This window comes from Halichoeres trimaculatus, unplaced genomic scaffold, assembly GCF_033239565.1.
Source record: "Halichoeres trimaculatus isolate MK-OKI-2021-1 unplaced genomic scaffold, fHalTri1.1 fHalTri1_scaffold_1, whole genome shotgun sequence".
Lineage (NCBI taxonomy): Eukaryota > Metazoa > Chordata > Actinopteri > Labriformes > Labridae > Halichoeres > Halichoeres trimaculatus.
Window position 1 is genome coordinate 14,466,781 of NW_027437179.1, and position 25,507 is coordinate 14,492,287.

General features: G+C 39.7%; 1 protein-coding gene across 1 annotated transcript; it reads right to left on the minus strand.

Moving 5' to 3' along the window:
• Window positions 1-229: 229 nt before the first annotated feature.
• uqcc1 (ubiquinol-cytochrome c reductase complex assembly factor 1) lies at window positions 230-24,985 on the minus strand. Its single transcript, XM_074668639.1, has 9 exons — window positions 24,756-24,985; window positions 22,914-23,018; window positions 19,014-19,121; window positions 15,190-15,262; window positions 13,957-14,014; window positions 13,738-13,846; window positions 5,183-5,260; window positions 4,665-4,778; window positions 230-1,238 (listed from the first exon to the last, which is right to left on the minus strand). Exons 1-9 carry the CDS (start codon window positions 24,822-24,824, stop codon window positions 1,104-1,106), a joined length of 849 nt encoding a protein of 282 aa, XP_074524740.1. The 5' UTR covers window positions 24,825-24,985; the 3' UTR covers window positions 230-1,103.
• Between the last annotated feature and the right edge of the window lie 522 nt (window positions 24,986-25,507).

Here is a 25,507-nt window from a genome sequence, read left to right on the forward strand (position 1 = left end):
GTGGTGGCTCATTTACATATGAAGGTCACACCCACTAAATCAGAGCGTTCTGAACAGAGGGGCTATGAGAGCCTGGAAACAATGCTGCTGTGTTTGACTTGTTGGCTTTCTGGACCAAAACATGTTACTACCATTTCATGAAGACATCAATGATCCATATTTAACTGCAGAAAAGGAGCAGAATATGGGACCTTTTTGTTAAGTAAAATGAAAAAGCCCAAACAGTATGTTCTTTTTTAGATCCAGAGAACATTTTATTAATTGTCTTTTTAAAAACAAAAACAAATCTGACTGTTTTTAAAGCAGTGATGACACATAAGTCTTAAAGAGCTCGACTTCCTGTGCGGGTCTGAGAGCATCGTGAGACAGAGAGAGGAAAACAGCTGATCCTCACAGAGAAACACTCATCATTCCTTTACAAAGACAGTCCTTTAGCCCACTGATATCTTCCAGAAGCATCCTTTTTATGTCTCCTTACTTCATTATTTAGAGTGAAACGTTGTGTAACATACAGTGAAGGACAGAAGTCTTGGACCTCTGCAGGAAAAGAGCGTAAACATGGAGGTATACAAAATTCTTTACATATACAGAGTGGTATCCATGGATAAACAGAAAATATAAATACAGTGTGTTTTTCTCTTTGTGTGTTTCTCTCTAGAGAGTAGCTTCAACAGTGTGAGAAGGCTCTCAAAACCGACAGGACTACGGTTCAGGATGATGATGCACAGCATTTCCTGGTTTTTGGCTGGCTTGATAATGAAGATTTCTGGGTTTATGTGAAGGATTGTGTGTGACAAAGATCCCTGACTGTCTAACCGGACTATACTGGACCCCCAGAAACAGACTTCTGAAGAAAGGAAGGAAAAACTGCTTGGGTATACAAGAGGAACAAAAAAGACAGCTTCAGACTCAATGTCAAACTTAAACCCCCCCTGACAGGACAGAGAAGACAGGATAGAGGGGAGAGAAGCAGGAGGGGAAAAGGTGGCATGATGACAGAAAGAAAAGAGACAAGCTGAAGGGAGAAAGGAGGAACAGTGGAGAGGGTAGAGGTCAGAGAAGAGGACTTTGGATGAGAGGAAACAGGAGTCTGTCCCTGCGTCTCACAGTCCGGCATCATTATACGTCGGTGTGACCACTTTCAGGATGCTCTGAGCGTTCTCCTCCACCAGAGGGCGCCACTTCACCTCTCCTGTCAGCAGGAGGTCCTCCCCGTCCAGAGCGTCGATGTACTGCATCTGCACAAGGGGGAAACAAAACAAAGCTTTAAGTAAATACCTCAGCTCAGAAAGGACAAACAAAGAAAACTGCAGGTTCAAGGACATTGGAGAAATCTGATTCAGAAGGTCAAAGGTCAGAGTTACCAGTCCACTACAGGAATGAGTCTTAAACTTTTTTGCCTTCAATTAAAATGGGTCACAACTCTGGAAGCTGCTGTGCTTTAGATTTTTGACTGTCTGTTTCAGACACTGGCTAAAACAATGAGTATTCCTACTATAATTCCTGAGAGGCCCCTGTTGGATTCAAGAAAGAGTAAAACAGAAAGAGGTGAGGCACCAAAGCTCAGCGGGACAACAAATGAGTAAAGACAGTCGACGAAGCAGTGCTTTAAACATTTCTTGTACAGTGTTGTGTTTCTCCGCTTATAAAGTCTAAGTGAGTTAACATCAGATTTTGGGGGGACTTCTAGGGATAGACTGGTTATCGGCCCATATTTGGCATTTTGAGGCATATCAACATCAGCCTTTTATTTTAATCCTATGGTCGATAAGAAACAAATTTAAAAATGTGTTGTTGCAGCTCTGATGCAGCAGCTCCACTGGCTGCAATCACTACTCAGTCCCCAGCACTGTCCCACCCACAGTATCATCTGATTGGTTACAAGCAGAGCTATGCCTTTGGGTAACAGCCAATCAAATAACGATACCTACATGCACTGTATGTTTGTACGGGGCTATGCATCCATCACCGCCATCACGTTAAAATTTGCTTCCTCTTCAGGTGAAATGTAACTAGTTCAACATGCACGTGGCTTTGCTCATCAAAAAAGGACACAGCGGCCTCCTATCCAAACAGAGTAGGGCTGGGCGATATGGCCTAAAAATAAAAGATAGATTTTTTTAAAAAAATTCAATTTTCGATTTTTTTGACAATTTTTTTTCCTTTTAAAGAAAACAATGGGTACAAATGACAGAGATAACTCAAAACTAGTTGTTTTTTTTCATTTGTCAAAAACTTAATAAAAGTAACCTCTATTTGACTCTTGGAATTGAAGTTTCAGCTTGTCTTCTGTTTCAGTAACTTCACTTTGTAGTTTTAAAGGGGGCAGACTTTTTTACATTCACACTGAAAGCTGCACCATTTTGTACATTTTGAATTTAAAAATACTGCTAGGAAAAGCGTGTACAGTACTGTTTCAGTGCACGACAGCACTATTCAGTTATATTCTACTTTTAAATGATTTAAAAAAAACCCACTTTGTTTCTGTCTAGTTTTATTTTTTAAAGTCTATAGCCTGTTTATCCTTTAATTTTAATACAAACAAATCAGTAAAAATACATGCTATTTATTCTAGTGTGGAATAATAAAATTCATGCCTCCCTGCATAAGTCAGTGCCCTGGTCGGGGCACCCCAGTCTAAAAAGACTGGTCCGCCCCTGCTTTACAGAGCGCACCTCGATGCTGGTTCGTTATGTTGCTCAGCTCGTCAGGATGGATTTATGCTGAATGAAGGATTTAGTTGGTGGAACAGAGGGAGTTACAGAGAAAGATGGGACTCAACTTTCCCCAGGTAAAAGTTAAACACCTTCGCAGTCATGTCTGTCCGAGCAGCACCGCTCTGTTCGATCGCCCATCATCGTCCCATCTCCCACCCCACAGTCTACTTTCACAAATCATGATCCGTCCATGTCACCATAAGAGGGGATTTTCTTCAGTAGAGTGAGGGTGTTCAGAGAAAAACTGATGTATATTTCTTTACTGTCTAAATCTCAAAATGATCAGAGTATTAACTTCGAAGAGCAGCAGGTTTTACGCGCATCAATCACATTGTCAATAATCTGAACCCCTTTAGGTCAACCTAAAAGGGTCCCGGCTTTGTAAATGTTTCAGTCAAAGGTCAAAACAAACTCCTAAAAAGTGACAAATACAAAACAGGGTATTGGAGGAAAGGGGTTTAGACGTTCACTGACGAGAGGTCTAGTTTATATCAACCTCTTAAGGCAATTGATACGGACGCTAAGGAACACGTGTCCTTCAAGGTGCTGGGTCTCAAAGACGCACAAGAACAGTTTATGACATTTAGGTTTCTGTTGTTTTGTTAGTGAACTGTTAAATCACGCTGCAAACACACGGAGTCAGCGCTTGCTGCGGTATAAAAGGTGCGCAATAGCAGAGAGAAAAAAATCGAATTTTTCATTTTTTAAATCGTCCACAAGGAAAAATTCGAATTAATCGATATAATCGGTATATCGCCCAGGCCTAAAACAGAGTGATGCGTTCTCCGACTGAAGATTATCTTTTCTGCAGGGTCTGCATGCAGGCAAGACTAGATCCCCAGCTGTGACTCTGTGATCAGGCTATGACCTTTTTTGGACCGCTGTATGCATGTAAACAAACTGATTGTGTGTGTGTGAAGCGAGTAAGTAACCAGAGTTTTATACGTTTCACAAGCCCAGTAACAAACAACCTAAAAAACATGACTTTATGTACAAGTGTTGAGTGTAATTGGAGGTTGTGTGTTAAAACAAGGCAGTCAGAACAGAGTTCATGTACAACTAACACTCTCTCTCACACACTCACACACACTCACGCACACACAGAGGCAGTTGCCTGATTGAGTTGGACAGTGCTTCCATGACCTTTGACACACCTGCATCTGTGTGTGTGTGAGAGCGTGTGTGTGTTCCACTGCAGCCCTGCTCATTAAAGTAAGTGCAGCAGAGAGAGGGGACACAGAGGAGGTGGGCGTGTGGAGGTAACATGAATATTAAAGGTAAAGGCAGCCGCTGGATGTAAACAGTCGGTCACAGAGAGGCTGCAGAGATCGAGCGGATGAAAGGAAGTGAAGTTAAAAGGAGAGAGGGGGGTCCAGGACCACATGGCCCCAGCAGCAGATGGAGGCCTGCAGGTGTTTCTGAAAGCAGGAGAGTGTTTTTAATCTCACAGAGGGAAAGAAAATATACAGAGAGGAGAGAGGAGGAGGTGATGAGGTGAGCAGAGAAGAAGGGAAGTAGTCAGAGAGGGTGGGGGTGCAGAATATGAGAGCTGGGCTGTGGCACTAGGCGTGTTTGTAATGATCCCTAGACATTTGGTCAAATACTGATAAGGACCAGATTTGAATCATCTCACCGAAAGATAGACTGGAGGAAGAACTTAGCCCTGGTTAGTTTGTTGGGGGAAAAAAAGCCTGGTATTTCTTAGAAAGAAGATATGCCACCATCAGGGATGTTACAACCTTTTATGTGACTTGAATTCAACTTCTTTTAATGTTTTTAATTTCCCCTCCTCAGATACAGCAGAGAGGCAGAGGAAGAAATTGGGGCATGATGTAGGAAACACTCAGACCTAGTTGAACTGTAGCATTCATCAGAGTTGCTGCCAAGACTTCAGGAGACAAAAAACAAAATGTGAGACAGGTAGACAGGACGTGTAAACAAACGCACCTGTTTGCGTACGTATTCCACCATGAGCTCCAGCTGTCTGGGGTCTTCACAATCTCTGTTGAAGAGGTTTCTCCACAGAGCTGCTGCCAGCACACAGTCATCAGACAGGATTCCCTAAAACACAAATTCACCACATTATTAATCAAATGGTGACAAGTCAATCAGATTTTTGTTGTCGATTTAAGTTTTTATGAAAATTTTTAGTTATTTTCTCCAACTACAATAACATTTTAGATAACATTTTTTGTTTTTACTGAAACTGACTTGGAAATGAGTGAAAAATCCCTGATTGCTGTTGCTGAAATTAAACTGTTGTTGTCCTGTTATTTTTCTAGGGGCCACACTCAGAGTTACCAGATCCCACAGGCAGTGTCTGCACTACTTGCAATAACTGAGCTGTGTCTCCACCTTCTGGTTAAAAGATGGTGTCCCATCATGACATTATTAAAAAAAAAATTTTTCTTCTTAGTTCTCTTTCTCATTATAACGACAGCGGCAGTGTACTAACCATCACTTACCTCATCATATCCAAATATAGCAGCGTAGAACGTCTCTGTCATCGCTTTTGTTGCTTCCTTTCTATGGGTGGCATCGATCTGTAACACAGGAGAGGACAGATATAAATCACAGTGAAGGAAAGTAGAAACAGAAGTTTGAGGATGAAGCATTTCAGAAAATCAGCCTCATTGGTCGAAGTGTTTGAGTGACATTTTAAAAATCTGTGACTTCAGTAAGAACCGGAGATCTGCTGCTGTGTCTTCTGCTGTATTTTGACACAGGTGCACTGAACTCAATGCAAGTCCTGCCTTCAGCACTTCTGCTTGGAGTCAGTGAGTTTCTTTCAACAGGTCTTGATATGAGACATGACATGACATGACGTCTTTGTTTGACACAAGCTTAGGAGATTTTAAAGGGATAGTTCAGATTTTTTGACATGAACCTGTATGGCATCCTCATCTGTAGTCACGTGCATCAGCGCGGTCTTACCTCTGTCAGCGTCCTGTGACCCCAGATCTGCTGCGGTTTTGGTCCAGACGAAAGTAGTCCGGCAACATGGCTGGGGTCACGAAAATAAAGCTTTTTTCCTCTCAAAACAAATTGTGTTCAAAAGAGTGATAAATTTGCATCACAAAACTACAAACCGGAAAAAAGTCAGACTCCGTTATCGATTGGCACTACTTTCTGGTGCGTATCATTGCGCCGCACAGTGCATCCAGCTGCCCGGTGCGCGTTGTCACTGACATTACAACTTAAAAAAGTTAACGATAACATGTCTGACTACGACCCTGATGAAGATGACATTACATTTAGCACAGAGCCAAGGGGATTTATTTATGAACCAGAATATACTGATGCTGAAATTCGTCAGATGGAGTTAGAACGAGTGGAGAGAGACGATCACAGTCATGTCGCCCCTGGAGCCACAGCTGGAGCTGTGAAAGAGAGGGTGACAGTGACAGACAAATGCTGGTGCACTTGTCAGAAGTATGAAGTCATGCCGACAGAGGTGGGGTGCTACTGCTGCCAATAATGGAAGATCATCATGCCACAGATGCAAGACCTTTCAATTGATGAGGAGGTCAGCGTTGCAGCTTCTGTCTGCATCACAAACAATAATGACTTCCCTGCACTACTGAATGAGGGTGTCTTACAGAGCTTTTTTCACGTATCTAGGTACATGAAAAAAGCAGTAGCACTCCACCTCTGTCGGCACGACTTCATACTTCTGACAAGTGCACCAGCATTTGTCTGTCACCCTCTCTTTCACGGCTCCAGCTGTGGCTCCAGGAGTGACATGACTGTGCCTCATCTCTCTCTACCCGATATCCCCTTGGCTCTGTGCTAAATGTAATGTCATCTTCATCAGTGTCGTAGTCAGACATGTAATCATTAACTTTTTTAAGTTGTAATGACAGTGACAACGCGTGCCGGTCAGCTGGATGCACCGTGCGGCGCAGTGATACGCACCAGAAAGTAGTGCCAATCGATAACGGAGTCTGACTTTTTTCCGGTTTGTAGTTTTGTGATGCAAATTTATCACTCTTTTGAACACAATTTGTTTTGAGAGGAAAAACGCTTTATTTTTGTGACCCCAGCCATGTTGCCGGACTACTTTCGTCTGGACCAAAACCGCAGCAGATCTGGGGTCACAGGACACTGACAGGGGTAAGACAGCGCTGATGCACGTAACTACAGATGAGGATGCCATACAGGTTCATGTCAAAAAATCCGAACTATCCCTTTAATGTTCTGTAAAACCAAATCAAATGCCTTAAACTTGTTTCAGTTTTTCAAGAAGTTATATGTCTAAAATCAAAAGCACCCTACAGCTCAGCAAACAAGACAGGTTGTTTGGGGACATTTAAAAGCTCACCTCAGGCTGTGTAATTTGCAGCCTGGCTGTACATTTTTCACCACAGAGCAATTATTCAAAACCCCAGAGGGGTTCTAACAAGGGACAACATCCAGTTTAGAAAAAAGGCACCTATGAGGAAACTTCAGCTGTAGGTGGACAAATTGTCTGACCACCTTCAGAGCCACACAACTAAAAACATCCATCATAAAATGATGGGTAATTTGTCCTTAGTCTGACTGATCTTTGAAAACAGACCATGCATCCAGTAAACAAACCTGGACGGTCAAGTTTAGGCAAAATTTTGATTATTCTACCACAAACTGCTTTAAAACAATCAAAGCACAAACTTGTGAATCGTCTTTAACATATGTGAATAGTTTAGTGGTCAGAAAGTGAAGCTGTTTCAGTTTTGGTTGCAGCAGTAATTTGAACATGGAGAAAATGACCGGTGTTTTCACTGCTCTTTACCACAATTAACATGAAACCTAAGAGCAGCTCTAATCAATGGTTCTGGATGTGTGTGTGTGTGTGTGTGTGTGTGTGTGTGTGTGTGAGAGCGTGTGTGTGTGTGTGTGTGTGTGTGTGTGTGTGTGTGTGTGTGTGTGTGTGTGTGTGTGTGTGTGTGTGTGTGTGTGTGTGTGTGTGTGTGTTTTGTAAAAATGTGCTCCTGCTTTTTAGCTCATTTCATAACGGTGCGTGTCCACATCTGCTGGGGTGTTTTTGACGACATGATTTTCAGGTTTGATGAAATCTGACCTGTGTCAGAGCTCTGAACAGACATCCACTGAAAACATGCTACCTCTGTACTCACTAAAGAGGTCAGTGTTCATCCCTTTGCTGAGTCACTTGTCATTTAGCAAAGGTCACAACTGAGGCTTCTTTTTGCTTTAGTTACTTTCCTTTCCCACTCTCTCTTTGGTTTCTCCTCTTCGTCAGTTGTTCCCTCTTTACCTGCCATTTCCCCACAATTTCAAGGTTTCTGAACATAAATGTGCTCATTTGAGTCTTAATTTGTGGTCTCTTTGTTGGATCTTTTGCGCTCCAGTTGTTAAAATGTGATCAGTGATATTAATTTCACTCTGCTGTTTGATAAATGGTTCCAATGAGCTGCAGCCAGGTGTTTGGATTATATTTCAGACAGAACTGAGAGTTGATGTTATTTATTTTTTTGTTGGGGGTCACACTAATTAAGTTTTTTTTTTTTACTTGCAGTCACATGTGTAGGCTGTGCCAGCACACAGGGATAAACGCATGTACACATGCTGACAAAAGTTCACATACGCAGCTGTGAAAACACCCACACACACACCCCCACACACACATGTATACCCCCTCTGCTCTGCCGATGCATACAGCCACACACACTAAGAGTGACCTCACAGACCACTCTGTAATTTCTCATCTCTGACCTCTTTCTGTCACACAAAACAAAGTGAGCGAAACTAAAAAGCTCATATATGTAAGGCCCTCTGAACCTTGGCTGTAGCTCAACCTTCCAGCTTGGTTATCATCAGGATTCAGAGCGTTGAGCTGCCACCAACACGCTCCATTTATGAAAGCATGATTCCTGACCTGCTTATAAAAATCTGCAAATGGGTAAAAAAAGTTTTGTTTTTCATCCAGTTCCTTAAAATACAAGAAACTAAAAAACTAGGTTCTTATCACCTCATTGGCAGATTTGTTTTACTCATGTGAGGTTTCAGGGATCCTGACCATAGACAGTATACAACATGGACGTACTTTCCCCGGTGTCTCCTGTTTGTTTCTGAAACAGAAAATGAAGCACAGGCTATCGTGGCCATATTGGTAGTGGCAAGGGCTTCGCTTACAGCCATATGGCGCCTGTCGGTCACATGACCTGAGCTGTGCCTCTGATTGGGTGAGCTTGCGATCTTAATATCCTCTGAACTGCTGAGTTAGAAAAAAAAAACTCACCCCCATATGTTGTGCTGATAGTAAAGTTAGCAACTCAGACAGGAGTGTTTTTTGAACCAGGCTGTAAATCGGTTAATTTCTGCTGTGAAAACAGCTTTTTTTTTTGACATGGTGTGTTTGTGAGTTCTGGTACTTCTGGAGCCAGCCTCAAGTGGACACTGGAGAAAGCAGCAGATTTTAGCACTTCCGCATTGTCTCATTCTTAGGCTGTAGGTTGCCGCTTCATCATGATGTGTCCAACCTATTTCAAACTACAGTTTCATCATTTGACAATCCAACATTAAAACAGTGTCATTATTTCTCCTGAGTCCGAGCTGCAGCCTGACATAAGTCTTTAATCAATGTGATTGATCCAGCCTGGATGCAAGACATAAAAGAGGAATAGCTGCCTCCCTAAACTCGAGCTGTGTTTACGTCACAGCTGAAGAGGAGAGGAAACTCTGGATGCATCTCATTTCAGTGGGTTTTATAGATTATCTCCAGGAACTGTAGCAGATATGTTCATAATCCTGACTTGTGCAAAATATAAGCTGACAGGTTCACTAAATTTGATACGAGCTGACACTTTCACGTTGAAATTTTATGTGTGCATGCAGAGACGCTCTGATGTAGGGATGGGTACCAAGTTAGGTACTTTTATAGGTACTGACTGAATTCTGTCAAAAGTACCGGGTACCGATTTATGTGAAAGCCAAAGGTACCATGTTTAGGTACCTGAACCTAAACCCATCCTCGTGACTGTGAGGGAGTGGAAGAGTAGGTGATTTTCCATGCTGGACATAAACACAGCATTGCAGAAGACTGAAGTATGAATATGTTAAATTAAAAAACTTTGAGACTTTATTATTAAACAAATTATATTTCTTTTAACACACAAATACAAAAAGCACTGAAATTTGGTACCGTTGAGTACTGATACCAATTGCCAGGTACCGGGGCATCAGTATCGGCACCCATTCCTACTCTGATGAAATGTCTGCTGATGCTCTCACAGTAAAGCAACAGCCAATTAAAAAATAAATTAAATATGAATGTGCATTATTTGTGCATTGACGCATGGTGTGTTTTCAAATCATCCTGTTTGCTCATGAAATGATCAGATGTACTTGCCTCTCTGGCTGTGTGTATGAGGCGAGTGTCCAACAAATCAAAACTCAAGAGTTGTTATCTCAAAGCAGCAGGTAACACTTGTCAAAAGTGCACTGCATGCCTTACCTCCATCTCTTGTCTTTGCTGGCTAAAAAAACAATCGAAGCAGATCTGTATCTAAACCTTTGGAAACAGGCACTGAACAGCTTCATTACCTGGTTATTAAATTCCCAGAGATATTTCTGTATCTGCAGATTTACCTTAATCCAAATATTTACACCCTCTTCTTCTACACTGTTTACAGTTCCTGTCATATTAAAGGTCAAAAGTGTAATAAGTTCACTGTTTACCTACAGTTAATTTTTAGAAAAAACACAAGTAGCTCCAGTGTGATTTACTCTGAACTTTGAGTCAATTCCAGTTTAATTTGCGTAAGAGAAAGTCTTTCTGAAGGCTGCATGTGAGCACAGCCAACATTAAGGTCTGTGATGCCAATGAGCGACACTTCCTGGAGCTGCTCTGCTGAGAAAGAATAGAAGAACAGTTTTGTGGACACAGCGACCACAGCCAGGCTCACTCCCTGGGGACTTTAAAAACTCCCTGGGTTGAGAACTGTTGGCACAATTATGCTGATGTCAAACTTTAAATAAACAAAACCTGCATCCTATGTAGCATGCAATGTCACGGATAAAACTTAATGCACTGCTGCATCAGTCCAGAGCGGAAATGTTTCTATAATAATGAATATTTATTCAACAAAAGGCATTTAGTTATTGTTGGGGAAGATCTGATTTTGAGGCATGGTTTTACTTAACAGAAACCTGCTGAGGCTGCTTTGGATCACACTGAAGGACACAAAGTACCACACAGCTGCATTCACATCTGCACTTCTGTCAGACAAACTAAAGCTCTTCTCTTTGTCATAAATGAGTAACCTCTTTTTTTCCCACTAACTGGTTGTAGCTACCCTGGTCCATAAACACTGAACTTCCTATCAGTTCATCATTAAGCTCTCTGTTTATCAGCAATAACAAAACATTTCCTGGTGAATTTCATTTTCTCTTTCACCTCAAATCAAGGAGGAAGCTCTGGTCTTTGATTTAAAGATATTATGTCACCTTCTTGCCCAGAGTCTCACGCACACTGTCGTAAAGATGTGACTTTTCACTAGGCCCGTGTTTGTTGTGTTTTTTTTTCTTTGTTCAAGACAGCTCTTTAAAGGACACAACATGCTATGGTTTGAAACGTGAAAACGACAAAATGTAATTTTGTACCGTAGGTTAGTTGCTGGCTTTATGTAGTGCTGCTGGCAGGCATGTGCTCCAACGTAACTGTAGGCTAACCTGACGACAAGCAAACACTGTAAGTTTGTACATCGTTCAGCAGCCATCTATATTTGGTGCTGCTGTCAGACTGATGCTCTCAGACATATCCATACTGTGTAATGCTAGTGAATCCTGGTAATGTCCTGTCAGTCATAACTGCTGCATGTGAGTTGGAAAGAACATTCTTATTGTTTAGCTTGCGTTTTAGCCTTTAGTTTGTGTTTTAGCCTTCGTCACTTTCGCTTATCGTTTTTATCAAGCTGTATCATAATCTCCTCCGCTTTTGTCCACCATCGCTATAAAATCAATCCAAGAAACTGTTTTTAGGGGAGAAAAACACAGATCTCTCTTCTCACATCTACTCTTCGTCAGCTGATGTGGTGTTGTCATAGGGACTTAAACGTGCCGTAAATCAATCCAGTGCTGCTTGCCCGATTAGGAAGCAAAGAAGTTGCTTGACCCGATTGGGGGGGAAAGAAGTTGCATTTAGAAATAACCTGCAGCCTTTAATATTAGCTTTGACCATCTTATTTCAAAGCGTGGATTATTTAACAGATTTTTTATTGAGTATTCATATCCCATACATTCCAAATATACATCTCTGTCTCTTTTTAGCCTAGATACAGTTGTACTATTATATCTTAACAAATAATTAACTTCAAATAAGGAACACCAAACAGTTGTGCAAACAATTACAAAAATAATAGAAAGTAAATTAAAAAAAAGAGAGCGGGAGAATAGAGTGGAGTGGGATCTAAAGGGCTCAGTTGTAGAGGTATACTAAGTGTGGATTATGATCAGGCGTATATCAGAAAAGGAGACTTTTGCAAGATCACTAAGAAACTCCTCAAAGCCCCTTTAAGCTTATGCCAAAGTGTAAAAAGTGCAGTTCTCTAAGTGTCCACTTGAGGCTGGCTACCCAAGTTGAGGGGCTGCCATTAAAACCTGGGTTAAAAGCTCAACTTTCACAGCAAAAACCTGTACAGGGGATGAATTCTTTTTTTTTACTGTTTTAATTACTCAAAGGCAAGAAGTTTCAGAATTTCCAAAACAATGTCTCAGTGAAAAAACAAACAGGGCTCATCACTGAAAACAGGAGCATGGGCATAAATTAGCTACCAGCTACCAGCAGTACCTTACCCTTGTGCCAGTTAATACTACTGTCACACAAACATTAACAGAGCTGTAATCCTGTGGAGTGATTACTTTAATGTTGACACCTGCAACCCCTTAAGTGGAGTGTCCTGTAAGTCGCTGCCGTTTCTACTTCACCTTTCAGTTCATCCGTCAGAGCCCAAAACAGACTGAAAAGCTCAAGTCACTGAAGTTATGATTGTATGATTAAATTCTCAAATGATGGACGAAAAAGCACATAGCAAGAAGAAAAAATCTTTGTGTAATATTGTTAAGCCGTGTGTTGGTTGTTTTGTTTGAGATCAGTTTCAGCAGACCAGTCAAAAGAGAAAATGTACATTGCTGGTGTGACCAAAAATAAGACTGAAGGTCAAGGTCAGACATTTAATGAGCCAGATGTAAAGAAAACATTTACTCTCTAACAAAAGATTGAATTACTGAGCTTATGTGTGTACCTTGAAATTATGTAGTATTGGGTTCCTTTGACTCTGAATGTGACTGTAGAATCTGCTTGATTTATGCTTTGAAAAGTGGTCTTGTTTTGTAGTTTGAGCACAGCAGGTGAATATTAGCATTATTTAGCATTTAGCTTTTTAACCATCTATGAGACAAATATCTACATCTTTTAGTAAAAAGCAATACTGTAAAAGATCAACATCTTTTACTCCAATTTTAACTCACGTCTGAAGCTGTAGAAAAACTGTAAACAACGAGCAGGTGATGTAAAGAGTCTGCCTGGATACTTGACACATGTCCAGGAAAGTGCTGCCTTCGCCTCAAACTGGAGTCTTTTATGAGAGCTTTGTGTAGCTGTAGTCTGAGAGATATCTGATAAACACTGCTTAAAGGTTACATGAGCTGCTGAGCTTTCCTCTTTTTTTTCCTTCAGCAAACTTAGAAACAACAAAAACCAAAACAACCAAACAACTGTCAGGTTAGGACACATGATTGTGTTTCCATAACACTGCGCAGACTACTTATACAAATATAGACATCAGGCGGGGTGTGCTATATTTAGGAGGTAGTGACCCTGTGTGTTATTATAGGCATGCTGTGCATTGGGCTGTACGTTCAGACTGAAGTAGAGCACGTACGATATGTGTTCAGGGTGGGAAAGCTATTGTGGGATCTTATTGGCTTGGTCCTGCTTAATGATTTGACAGTAAACAAAGTTTTGCTGGGACAAACAAGAGCAGCACACTGATTCACTCACACACACACACACAGAACTCACCCCCAAGATTTTGCTCCTCTGCTCTACATCCTCCCACATAGAGTGAACGATGTAGCGACACATGTACTTCCCTGCTCTGCCCTCCTGACGCATCCGAACCAAACACATCCTATCAGAGGGAAAAAGTCAAATAAGAAAGAGAGCAAGGACCAAAGAAAAATGGGATCAAGTGAAGGAACAGAAAGAAAAGAGATGTGTTTGAGAGTGTGTGTAACTTACCATACGTGTAGCTGGGCTACCAAGAACCAGGAGTTGAGTGTGTCGGGGAGGGCGCACTCTGAAATGTAAACACACAGTGTTAAACACCTGTGTTATTAATCCTCTCAAAACACGATATCAGACAAAGGTTTTGAGCAAAACAGAAGTTCCACTTTCCTGTGCTGTGGCAAAGTTATTTGTCACATCACTGATGTTAATGTAGCTGGCTTCAGGTTTATGGGTGTGTGTGTGTGTGTGTGTGTGTGTGTGTGTGTGTGTGTGTGTGTGTGTGTGTGTGTGTGTGTGTGTGTGTGTGTGTGTGTGTGTGTGTGTGTGTGTGTGTGTGTGTGTGTGTGTGTGTGTATGTGTGTGTGTGTGTGTGTGTGTGTGTGTCTAAGTTACATTGGTGGGCATTTATGTTTTGTCTCAATGTGCCAGGCAGTTAAGTGTCAAATAAATGTGACACACTGGTGGTGACAGTGTCCCTGAACGACAATCAACTCTGTTTGGACTGGAATGATTACCAGTGCCTGAATAACAGTGTTTGGGTCTGCACGACTGCTGAAGTCTGTTTGTGTTCTCAGTAAGAAGAAAAGGTTTTTTTTTTTCCTTTATTACAAACAAAAACACTGACAGCCTCAACATATTTTCAAAGTTAACTTTCAAACAAAACACATAACTTCCAAAAATGTCTTTGCTATCAAATAAAAATGGCTTTAATAGAATACTAGCTTCAGAAAAGGTGCCGTACTGCAGGACTCTTTGTTAACACTACAGAAAACTGAAATCAAAGCGACAGTTTGTGTCGTAGTAAGTCAAAAAAAAATCTTATTAGACTTAATATGGCCAATGTTCACCTGACAGGTCCAGAAAAATGTCTTATTTCAACCCCTCTTATTTCTTATTAAAAGACAAAAACAACACTGTAAATCTTTTTGTCCATCAGGTCTTTTGCTTTTTCACCCTTTTCTTTCTGTTATACTTATCTTTAACGAAGGTAATCAAAATGTTTAAAAAGTTGAAAAAAGATACATTTTTAAAACATCATAAACTGGGCTTTCCTCAGAAAGTTTAAGATGCTGAGAAGAAGGTCAAATATCTCCAAAATAAAAAAACATGTGACAGCTATTTTAATCACAGTTTCTTTCATTTCATCTTTTCAAGTCGTAAAATTAACTTTGACTGTGTCAAACGTTGGCAGATTCATGATGAGGTGTATTTGCTTTTGCAGCAGTGAAGTTGCTTGCCACTTACTCTCAAAGAAGTCGTCATAATTGATTCTCTCTACACAGCAGGTGTACATTCGCAAGGCAGCAATCTTGATTTTCTGTGAAAACAAAAGAAAAGAAAATGTGATACATAATTTAACATAAATACCAAAAGCACAAGGCCATATCTGTTGTGCTGTCTGGAGTAGACATGTTTGAATATGCAAAACAAAAGGCTCAGCATCAGACACTCTCAAGGTGAAGGTTTGATTCTGAAGACTGGTGAGATGTTTGTGATATAATGAAAGAGTGTCTAGATGATGTTTTTCTTTGCAGCAGATTTTCAAATACTTAGAAAAGTCAGACTTTAAGCCTCCTTAAATACGTCAGTCTATGTTTTAGGTTTCAGGACATTTAGTGCGCCTTTAATTGCTGCCATACTGTCAGTAACTATGGTGCTGGCAGGCGACACAAATCTAACTGCAAAAACTCCACGAAGAACTTAAACCTACAGACGTCAACACGCCTGTGAAAAAAACAGGACATGAGGTCAGAGAAGTGTGAGCGCTGCTGCCAAACTCCGCCAGGCCAGTGCGTCGCCAAATACTACACGACACAAGGACACACATTCCTCCGCGCACACGCCACCTCTATGAAAACCATCAACATAACCGGAGCTCTCTGCTGCAGCTGTAAAGGTTTATGCTTCACTGATGTGTGAATTCTTGGAAAACATATTCACTTACAAGGGTGTGATGCAAGTAACAGTCATAACCCTGAACAATATTAACTGGCTTTTTATGACCTGATTCAGAGCTTTGCTTTCTGCATATTAACCATCCTGCTCACAGTCCAACAGGCATCCAAATACCTACAGGATTTATGGACTCATTAACAATCAACAGTGTACATTTTTAATAAATGATGCAACACAGAGGATGTTTGTCTATAAGAGCAGTGCTCTGTAAGGCATGTTGAACCTTAATTTCTGTTAAGAAACAAAAATAAGATCCCTCTCTGTCACTATACACCCACAAGTCTATCAGGCTAAATTATATATTTTAGGTTAAGTAAATGAAATAACTTTGATTTTTTAGGGTTTTTTTGTTGTTGTTTATTTTGTGCCTATTTTTGGAATGGCACATTAGTGTGTTTTCATGGCAGAGGGTTGCTGGTCTCTGCCTGAAACAGAGGACTGTTGATCATATCTCACCACTTTTTGTTTTTAGCATTAATATATTTTGACAGAACATATACTCTAAGGGCTCCTATCTTTTTCTTTGGTGGTATATCTTTAATCGTCCTTCTATTAACATATAAAAGTGCAAAATGAAAAAAAAAAAGTTTAGGAGGAACAAATTTTACATAACAAAACTTCAGCGAAAGTTAGTCTCACAGGTATAATTTGCAGGATCTTCTACAAAACACAGGAATAATCCTGCTCAATTGTCTCCGAGAGGCCTCTATACATGTGTCAGGGTCTGTGTCTGCCTCAAACCCTCTCCTCAGCCTGTATGTTGATGTTTTGGTTGCGTTGGACATTTTCTGGGTGAAGAGTAAGCGTGGTTATGTCAGCCAATTACAGAGCTCCCAGTGGGAATGTGCATGTTGATTAATGAGCAGAAAGAAGCTTTCCCCTAGTGTCTATGACAGGCATGGGCAAACTACGGCCCGTTAAACGTTTCAATCCGGCCTTACGAACTTGAAAAAATTAAATAAATAAACTTTGTTAATATTTTATTTTCCCTGCAATTCTGATGTTTTCCCACTAGATGGCGCACTGTAGATACATTGGCTTTGTTGAGGTGAAGTGTAGGCCTATTACTCCACATTTGCACCTTACCCTCTGACCCATCAGCCCTTCTGTAGCCTAAAGATGAAGGGACCTAAGAATTTTTTTAATCCGTTTATGGTTCGTTCTTTTGTTTTCTGTTTCAAAACAAAAATAAAAACGAAAAAAATGACTTGTTTTTTTGTTTTTCTGTTTTAAAACCAAAACGGAACAGAAAAACAGAAAAACCATGTTTTTCTGTCCTGGTTAAAAAAAAAAAAATTATAATAATAAAAGATTGTGTCAAAATTGTTTGTGTGATATTTTGATATTAAATGTGAACTCTTTATATAAAAATTAGACAAATAACTTACATTGAAGGTTTATACAGACATGCTCCTGAGCTTTTTTTTTTTTTTTTTTTTTAACCAACAGATCCCTGACAATCCACTCCATCTTATCCACGCGCATCTGCGCACTCCCATTTGTTTTAATGAGACAGTCAGTGCACAGTCTGCTGCTGTCTAATCTGCTCTCAGATAAACCACGAATCCATCCATCTGCTCCTGGTCCGGCCCCTTTGTCAAATGTTAGAACCCATTGTGGCCCACAAATTAAAAAGTTTGCCCACCCCTGGTCTATGATATCGGACGTATCACAGAGATAGTAAAACACAACCAGCTTGGTATGAAGAGCGACACAAGTTGGCTTTCCACTGAGCAGATATGTGTAAAATACCTGTGATTAGCTTGTGCTAACATGCCAAGTCAGCTGCAAGGCTCTCAAGTCTCTCCGACAAAGAAACGCGATGCTGCAGGACTTTGCTGGGCTAGTGAATGTGTTCACGTAGTCACAGTCAGAAGCTGTGGGTGTGCGCTGTAGCTGGCACTGAGCCAAAGAGGAGCAGCCCAGTTTGTGTTTACTAACAAGTAATTAAATTCCTGCAAACCCTCCCTTTAAACCTTTTTAGGTGGGTTTTAAGAACAAATTTCTCCTAAAAGTTCAGGTGGTGTAGTACTAAGAGTATTTTGTGTAACAGCACAGGCTTGATGGGGAATATTTGTCGCTGACAGTTCATATTTGAGAACCCCTCAGTCTTCATCTGACCGCACACATATTCACACACACTCCCACAGTAGAGCCATATGGTTGACCTTTAGAGTCTGTGAGGCAGCCATGCTCCAAACTCTGTTCCTTACAAACAACAGAATTAGCTTATCAGCCTCTCTCTGTGGGGGGTCAACTGAGATCAGGAATTTGTTGTTGAAATCCAATTGAAGAAAGTATTAACTGGGTTATTTTTCTAAAAATAAACTAACACAGCTTTCATAGAGGGAGGGGGATAAAGGTCACAGAGATCTGCATCCTCTGTCAATCTGTTCCTCCCTCCTCTAACTGTTTCCCTTGGGGTGTTGACATGTTTTAACTCCACTAACAGGTTAAATATGAAAGGAAGGTGTAGCTGTATTTTTGTTTAAACATGTTCACATTACAACAACAGAGATCTGACTTTGGTCTCAGGTGCTTTATCACCAAGTTAACTCTGAGGGAGCAACGTGAATTTATGACGCCCGGTTTTGAATTTAAACCACACACAGGACTGGACACAAGTTGGAAAATCTGACAAGCAGATAATCCTACAAATGTTTCTCTCCAGATTTCTACGATGCATAGCTCAAAACTAAAAGTCTACACGTTTTTATCACAATGTAACATGTTTGCTTTTTTCTTTGATGATGCTTAAGTTGAAAGGTTGTGGATCAGGAGGAGAACCAGTAACCTGTGTGTCGAGGATTGCATTTGTATGTGGGGTGCAAACTCTTCCCCCTGAGCCAAACAAGCTTCTTGTGTTTGTATTTTTTAAGTTACACTCCTACAACCTGAGGGTATGATGATAATGTCTGCTGGAAGGACAACTACAGCGTAAAGATATTGACAGAACTCCACAGAACCAGGGAAACTGCTCAAACTCTACATGATGTAACTATATTTTCACTTTTATTGTGATCCATTCTTCATGGCCGATACACCAAAGGCCTTGTTTAATACAGGACAACTCACTGTTTCTGCTGTAACTCCTTGTCACAGCCATTACTCACCCATTTGTTGTATTTGAGAGGTCCAGTGAAGCCCATGGCCTCAATGAGCTTTGTGAAGGCTCCCACTTCCTCCTCTGTGTGCTGGGGCGTCTCCTTCACGCTGTGGAGCTGCGAGGAACACAAGAAAACAGTGAGAGAACGGCAAAATGGAAGAGGAGCAGTGACCAGGGAAGAAAGAAAGAAGCAATGGCAGATGAGGGGTAATGACAGAAGAGTTACATAAAAAATTATTTTAAAGGAAGAGAGTGAAGAGTAAGGAGGAGTAAAATCAGTCTTGACAGATATGACACATCCTCAGAAGAAACCAGTCCTCAAACAGGCTTAATATTCTCTGTACTCACACTCTCGTTAAATCAACAGCACACACAGTTTCAGTGTGACAGCACACACCTGGGGAGCGTGGCCTTTACTGACCAGTGCAGCTGTTGAGTAAATTAATATACTGACCTATTCTGAGCTGCATGTTGTCTTAATGCTTTGACAGTTTTATTACAGTCACAATGACCCCAGTTACTCTTCATTAGCGCTCGCAGGAGTTTGGCTTCGAAACCACTTTGGTGACTTTTCTTGCTGATTTTTTCCATTACGTATTTTTTACACTGATGATGATGCTAATTGCTAAAAACACTGCAGGATTACAGCATATATGGCCCGCTTTGCCTGTGTTTGTGTTCTAGCAGCTCAAAGTTTAAAGCAGGGTAAAAAAAAGAAAAAAAAAAACTGTTTCTGTCTTTTTGGTTTTGTACACTGGATAAATGCTAAATCTTTAGCGATCTTAACATGATAAGCTTCATGCAAGAGAATAACCTAAAAGAAATGCTCAGGAATGATCCAGGCCTGTTTGACCTCTTAGACCATGTTAGCGGGACAGATACAGGGACACTTAATGAGTTATTTTTTTCCAACACAACTTGCCCAAAACTTAGTAAAACTAGGGATGGGAACTAATTTAGGTACTTTTATAGGTACCAACCTAATTATATTTATAGTACCAAGTACTGACTTGTGTAAAATCAAACGGTACCAAGTTTTAGTACCTAAACACATTCTTGTGAATGTGAAGAAGTAGAAAAGAGGCAATTTTCCATGCTGAACATGGACACAGCATTACAACTTTATAAACAAGGGATGCACGATATTGGATTTTTGCCGATATTCGATATGCCGATACATCGAAACCCCTTTTGGCCGATACCGATACCATGATCACAAGTTTGTTTGTTTTTTCACTGTAAAGAAAGCTAAGTCTATCCTGTACTGGAATTTATATGTTCCTCTTATTGTGACGGTCTTATTTGTTTAAGAAACACACATGAAACAAGACAAAAAACATTTGATTTTACCATAAATAAGAAATGTATTATTTTTTCAAACTCAAGACATTCAGTATTGAAATACAGAAAAATAATTTCTTTAGATCACATGAACTTTAAATGTACAAGGCATTTTTAAACATAACCAAATTGCATTTGATTATTTTAGAGCTACTGTAACAACCTGGTGACAGACACAGAGCTCTGCAGTGCAAATAAATGAAGTGCTACATTTTATTTAAGGAGCTTATTTTTCAGATGGAAAATAATAATAATCCTAACTGAATAGCACCTTATCGGCTGTGACTATCAGCAGGAATTTTCATATCTGCCGATACCGATAAACGTGTTTTTAAGCTTTTATCAGCCGATACTGATATTGTACCGATAATATTGTGCATCCCTATTATAAACTGAGAAATTAATATGTTAAATTGAAAAACTTTAATATTTTATAATGTAGATTTTATAGAAGTACCAAAAATTGGTACTGTTGGGTACCCATACTGATTGCCAGATACCAGGGCATCAGTACCTTATTGTTTCTAATGTGAAAGGTACCCATCCTTAAGTAAAACAGACCTATATCTACATTCTTTTTCATGATGGCAATGTAGTACATTTGAATTCAGTTTCAGCGTTCTGTAGAAAAACAATATCATGTTGCATTTAATATTTTTTAAAAGGGGAAGAAAAGTTGAAAAGAATGACAGAAAATGAAATATTCTACGTTTGATGGTTATCAAAGGTTAACACTGGAAATAAAGATAGCTGACACCGTCAGTTTGCCTCAGGAAGCATGAAAACATAACTAGATATAACTGCAATGGCCTAAAATTTAGGGATGGGCGAGTGCCGGTATCGGGAATCTGGCTGATACCAGTCTTATTTCCAGGAGCAAGTCCTCCTCGACAGTAGTTGGCACTACATTGCTGCAGTTCGAAACCACAGCAAATGTGCGTCAGGTCATGTTCAGACAACATGACTGAACCGAGGAGAGCTTAAATTTAAACTATTTTCTTTTGCATTTTAGTTTATTTGAAAAATTACTAAAACTCTGACAATTGTTAGTTTTATTTTCCACTTTTGTTTATTTGTTAAAACAAATCATTATCTCCGAGAGAGTTGTTTGTGCTTGATTTTGGACCCAATGGCCTAGTGCTGTCTTTGTTCAAAATGTTATGTCACTGTTTAGTGAAATTTTACAAATCAAAAGTAGCAGCAGCATCAGCACTTAGTATTGGTAAGTACTCAGAGGGAAGTACTCGTATTGGTATTGGTCTGAAAAAAAGTGGTATTGAACATCTCTACTTCCATTGACTGTCTTATTTTCGATTTCGATTCTTTAGGTTGCATTTTGATTCGATTCCATATCGATTTCAATTCGATTGGATTCGATATTGAATTAAATGCTTCAATTATCCATTTTCATGCCCCATGTGAACATATGTGGTATGTCACCTCAGGACAGACTTTAAAGCCGAAGGATCTGGCTTTATGCTGCTGCTGCTGATGCTTTGGCTGCCATTTTTTTGTTGTTTGGTCTCTGGTGGCCCTTGTCCTTACAACGCAAATAACAAGCACAGTCCCCCTCACTTGCCAGGAGATTAATCGATTCAGAGGATTTGCTGAATTGATATTGAATTGGTCAAGGAAATGTTTTGATGCATCGATTCATCAATATTTTCATGAAGGTTCGAGGAAATTTCTGTTCGATGACAGAACTTTAAAATAATGGAACCATCCTAAAATTTCCATAAAAATTGCAAAATATAAATTTGTCTCTCTTAGATAAATAAATAAATTAATCAGGTGTTGAGTAAGTGTTTGCCAAGAACATGCTTGAATATACAGTTTTGTTTTCTGTTTTCCATTTTCACATGTTTGCGAAACTCAACATGTAGCACCATACTCCGCTAACAGTGAGCTGTTTTAATTTTAAAGAATGTTTCAGTATGAAACAACTGGCTGAAGGTGATGCACAAAGTTTAGAACTTCAGTCATTTATCATGTTGCTGGCACACTGGTTTGTCTGCAGGCAGCAACATCGGAGCTGTCTCAGCATTTCATCATTGCCCTCAGACCGGGTTGCTCTTCTGACTGACACCTGACTATATGAACATGCATATTTTCCAATAAGAATGAGCTGCAGGAAACTGGACACTTTGAGGCTAAGGTGTTTTCTGTATAAGTTCCTTTACTGTAGCAAATCAAATGTGTGAGATATGAATCGTCATCAGTAAATTTGGGCTTGTAGATAAGTGAAAACTTCTTTCATGTATTGAGATGTAGTCTACCTTGTAGCAGCAATTCTGAGTTGAAAAAAAAGCACTATAAATTAGTGCTGCACGATTTGGGGAAAAGGTGCAATCTGCGATTAGGTGGACAATATTGCGATTGCGATGGAGCTTGCGATTTAATAAAAAAAGTTGTGTCATGATGAGTCTACAGACTTGCTTGGTTATCATGGAGAAAAATCTGAATTGCATGTGCTGACATTGCGATTGCTACTGCGATTGCGAAAATCGTGCAGCCCTACTATAAATCTATTTGACCTCATATGTTAGTGAGTCTGCAGGTGTCTTACCTGTGTGTTCAGGTGCAGTGACCGACATGGTGTTAAACAGGGAGAGGGGACTCTGGCCAGCTGACAGGCTGCTAGAGCTCTAAAACATGCTTCTTGATCTAACACCTGGATGGATGTTGACAGAAATAGAAGAAAAGAGGAAGAGGTGAGAAACACAAATTTACACAGATGTCTGACACCACATAAAGACTTGACATATCAGACATTTGTAGATCATTTTGTTTTCATTTTAAATAGATTGTCCTGGTAAGTTTTTATTTTAGAAGAATAAAGAAATCACTTAAATTGGGCGATCTCCACTCAGCAGTGCCAGATTCCCTCAGACTTTTCCATTTATAGTAACAAAAGAGCTCTCCTCCAAGACAAAAGAATGTCAACAAGAAGTCATCGGCTCTTTACAGAGTTTACAACAGAGTTTATCCAATGAACATTTCACTTCAAACTCATCCTATTTCTGCAGCGACTCAATGCAGCTGCAGAACTATTGATTTTTGGCTTCATGAACAAAGGCTGAGCTAAGAGGTTTTGTGAACTTTATGTTATAAAAGACAATCACAGTGAAATGAAAACACAAACATAAATAAATATTTGATTTAATATTTTACCCTTTGTGATAGCTGTTTGATGAATCCACAACATAAACAAGTCCAAAGTTTGTCATAGTTTTTGATGGATGTTTTTCCATTCCACTGCCACTGTTTGATCATTAAACTTATATAGATGACACAGTTTTTATGATTGTTACTAAAAATGAGAAATGTTTCATAAAAGGTTGTGGTAAAATTCTTAAGAGTTACATAACCTTATAGAAGACATTGCATATAGCTACACATTTTTTGGTAATGACATTTGTCAGGTAAAACATTTTACAATTTAAGATGTTAGTGTAAAGAAGAACAAAATAATGATTATTATTGCCTTCTTTATTAAATTTCCCATTTATCCAACAGAACAGTTCACATATTTATATTTGGCAGCAGCTGAAAGAATAAGAAAAAAACAACTGAAAAGTTTGTTTATTCATCTCATGTCTGACAGGCAATTCCCTCAAACTCAAATAGAAATATCCCAAATTATTTAAGAATTTTTTTTCTTCCTCAGCTGTAGGCTATAAATAACTTCATTTTAATCCAAAAAATAGTTCCCATTTTTTACTTACAGCAACTGTGTAATAATATGTTACATTTTCACGAATAAATAGCTGATGGAAAATAATAAACTTTTCCACCACAGCCTAATTTCATCCAAATTCTCCTGCATTGATGATTATTCTTTTTCCTCTCAGTCTTACTGTTGATTTACCACATCATCACGCTGACATGACCATCACTATTATTTATTTGTTTTTCTCTTCAAGAGTTTGTTATATAGGTCAAATCCTATCAGTGAGAGCTATTTTACCCTCCAATATCACATAAATCTGTGCATTTTGACACTTTGACTGATGTTATTAAAGAGGTGTTGGATCATGTTATATCAGGGGTTGGCGTAAATTAGGTCACTTTATTTCATGTTTCAAGGAGACTGTTGAGGGATCCCTGTGGCTGTCAATACTGACTGACATTAACTGTAATGAAGAGATTACCTGAGCAAACCAAATTATTACCCTCACAGGTAACTTCTCTTTTTAACACACCTGATTGATAAGATAGTGGTTTGATAATACACCAAACGTATCAAAGTTTGCTGTTCATAAATGACGTTTCTGGCATTACGTGATGATCATCAGTCTCTCTGTTAACCGTTGTCCCTCATTATGGTGTGTAATGAGTGGTGTTTGTAAGTTTGATTATCTTAAATCCAATTATGGAGCTAAGCTAAAGCTAGCCGTGTCGCTGTTACCTTTCCGTTGGCGGCTCTGGACACATTTACAAAGTTTCTGACGGCAGACTGCAGCGGCCGCCGATACATGACTCCGCTGAATCCTACTTTTGCAGCTGAGAAGCGGCTCCCTCCAGTAAATCCTTCAGGTTTGGTAACACCAGAGTCCAGTCCTGCTCCTGTCCCCTCCTCCTCCTCAGCAATGTCAACGGAATCTGTCCCACGCCTAATCCCGTCCGGGTAGACAAAAAGGCTAAGGAAGAAAAGGTCCGCTTATTAAATAGAATTGAGAAAAAATATTTATGGTCTCTAGAGTTTAAATTGGTTATTTTTTTATTTTCAAAGGGCAAGAGAAAAACGTTATATTTATTTCAACGTAATTCAAATATTAACTTTATTAACATTTGACTTTGACAGAGCGTTTTCTTTTGCATTTGGCCTGCAGGGTGAGTTTTTGTAACTCCACCTTGTTGTATTCTTGGCATGAAACGCAAAACATTACCCAGCATATGATATATTTCTGAATTCCTTGAGGTGTCTGCTCTGTTTATATGAAGGATTTAATTCTGGTTTATTATTTTACACAAATTTGGTATTTTGTGTTGCGTTTTGGAATTTGAGACAGCAGGTTAGATATACTGGGACACGACATTATTGTGATCTTATTGTAATGTTCTATTTAACTGTGAAAAAGAGAGGGATTCAACTAAGTTTTTCTTGCCCTACCTTCACCACTTCTCATGAGTATCCCCTTTCATTGTTTTCTGCATTCA

Bases quoted from the DNA above. Each gene is read 5' to 3' on its own strand.
- uqcc1 (XM_074668639.1), bottom strand. From the start codon at position 24,824: ATGTATCGGCGGCCGCTGCAGTCTGCCGTCAGAAACTTTGTAAATGTG. The intron at 19,122-22,913 runs GTAAGACACCTG...TGTTCCTCGCAG, and splicing joins CACTGCACCTGAACACACAG to CTCCACAGCGTGAAGGAGAC. The intron at 14,015-15,189 runs GTAAGTGGCAAG...TTTACATTTCAG, and splicing joins TTATGACGACTTCTTTGAGA to AGTGCGCCCTCCCCGACACA.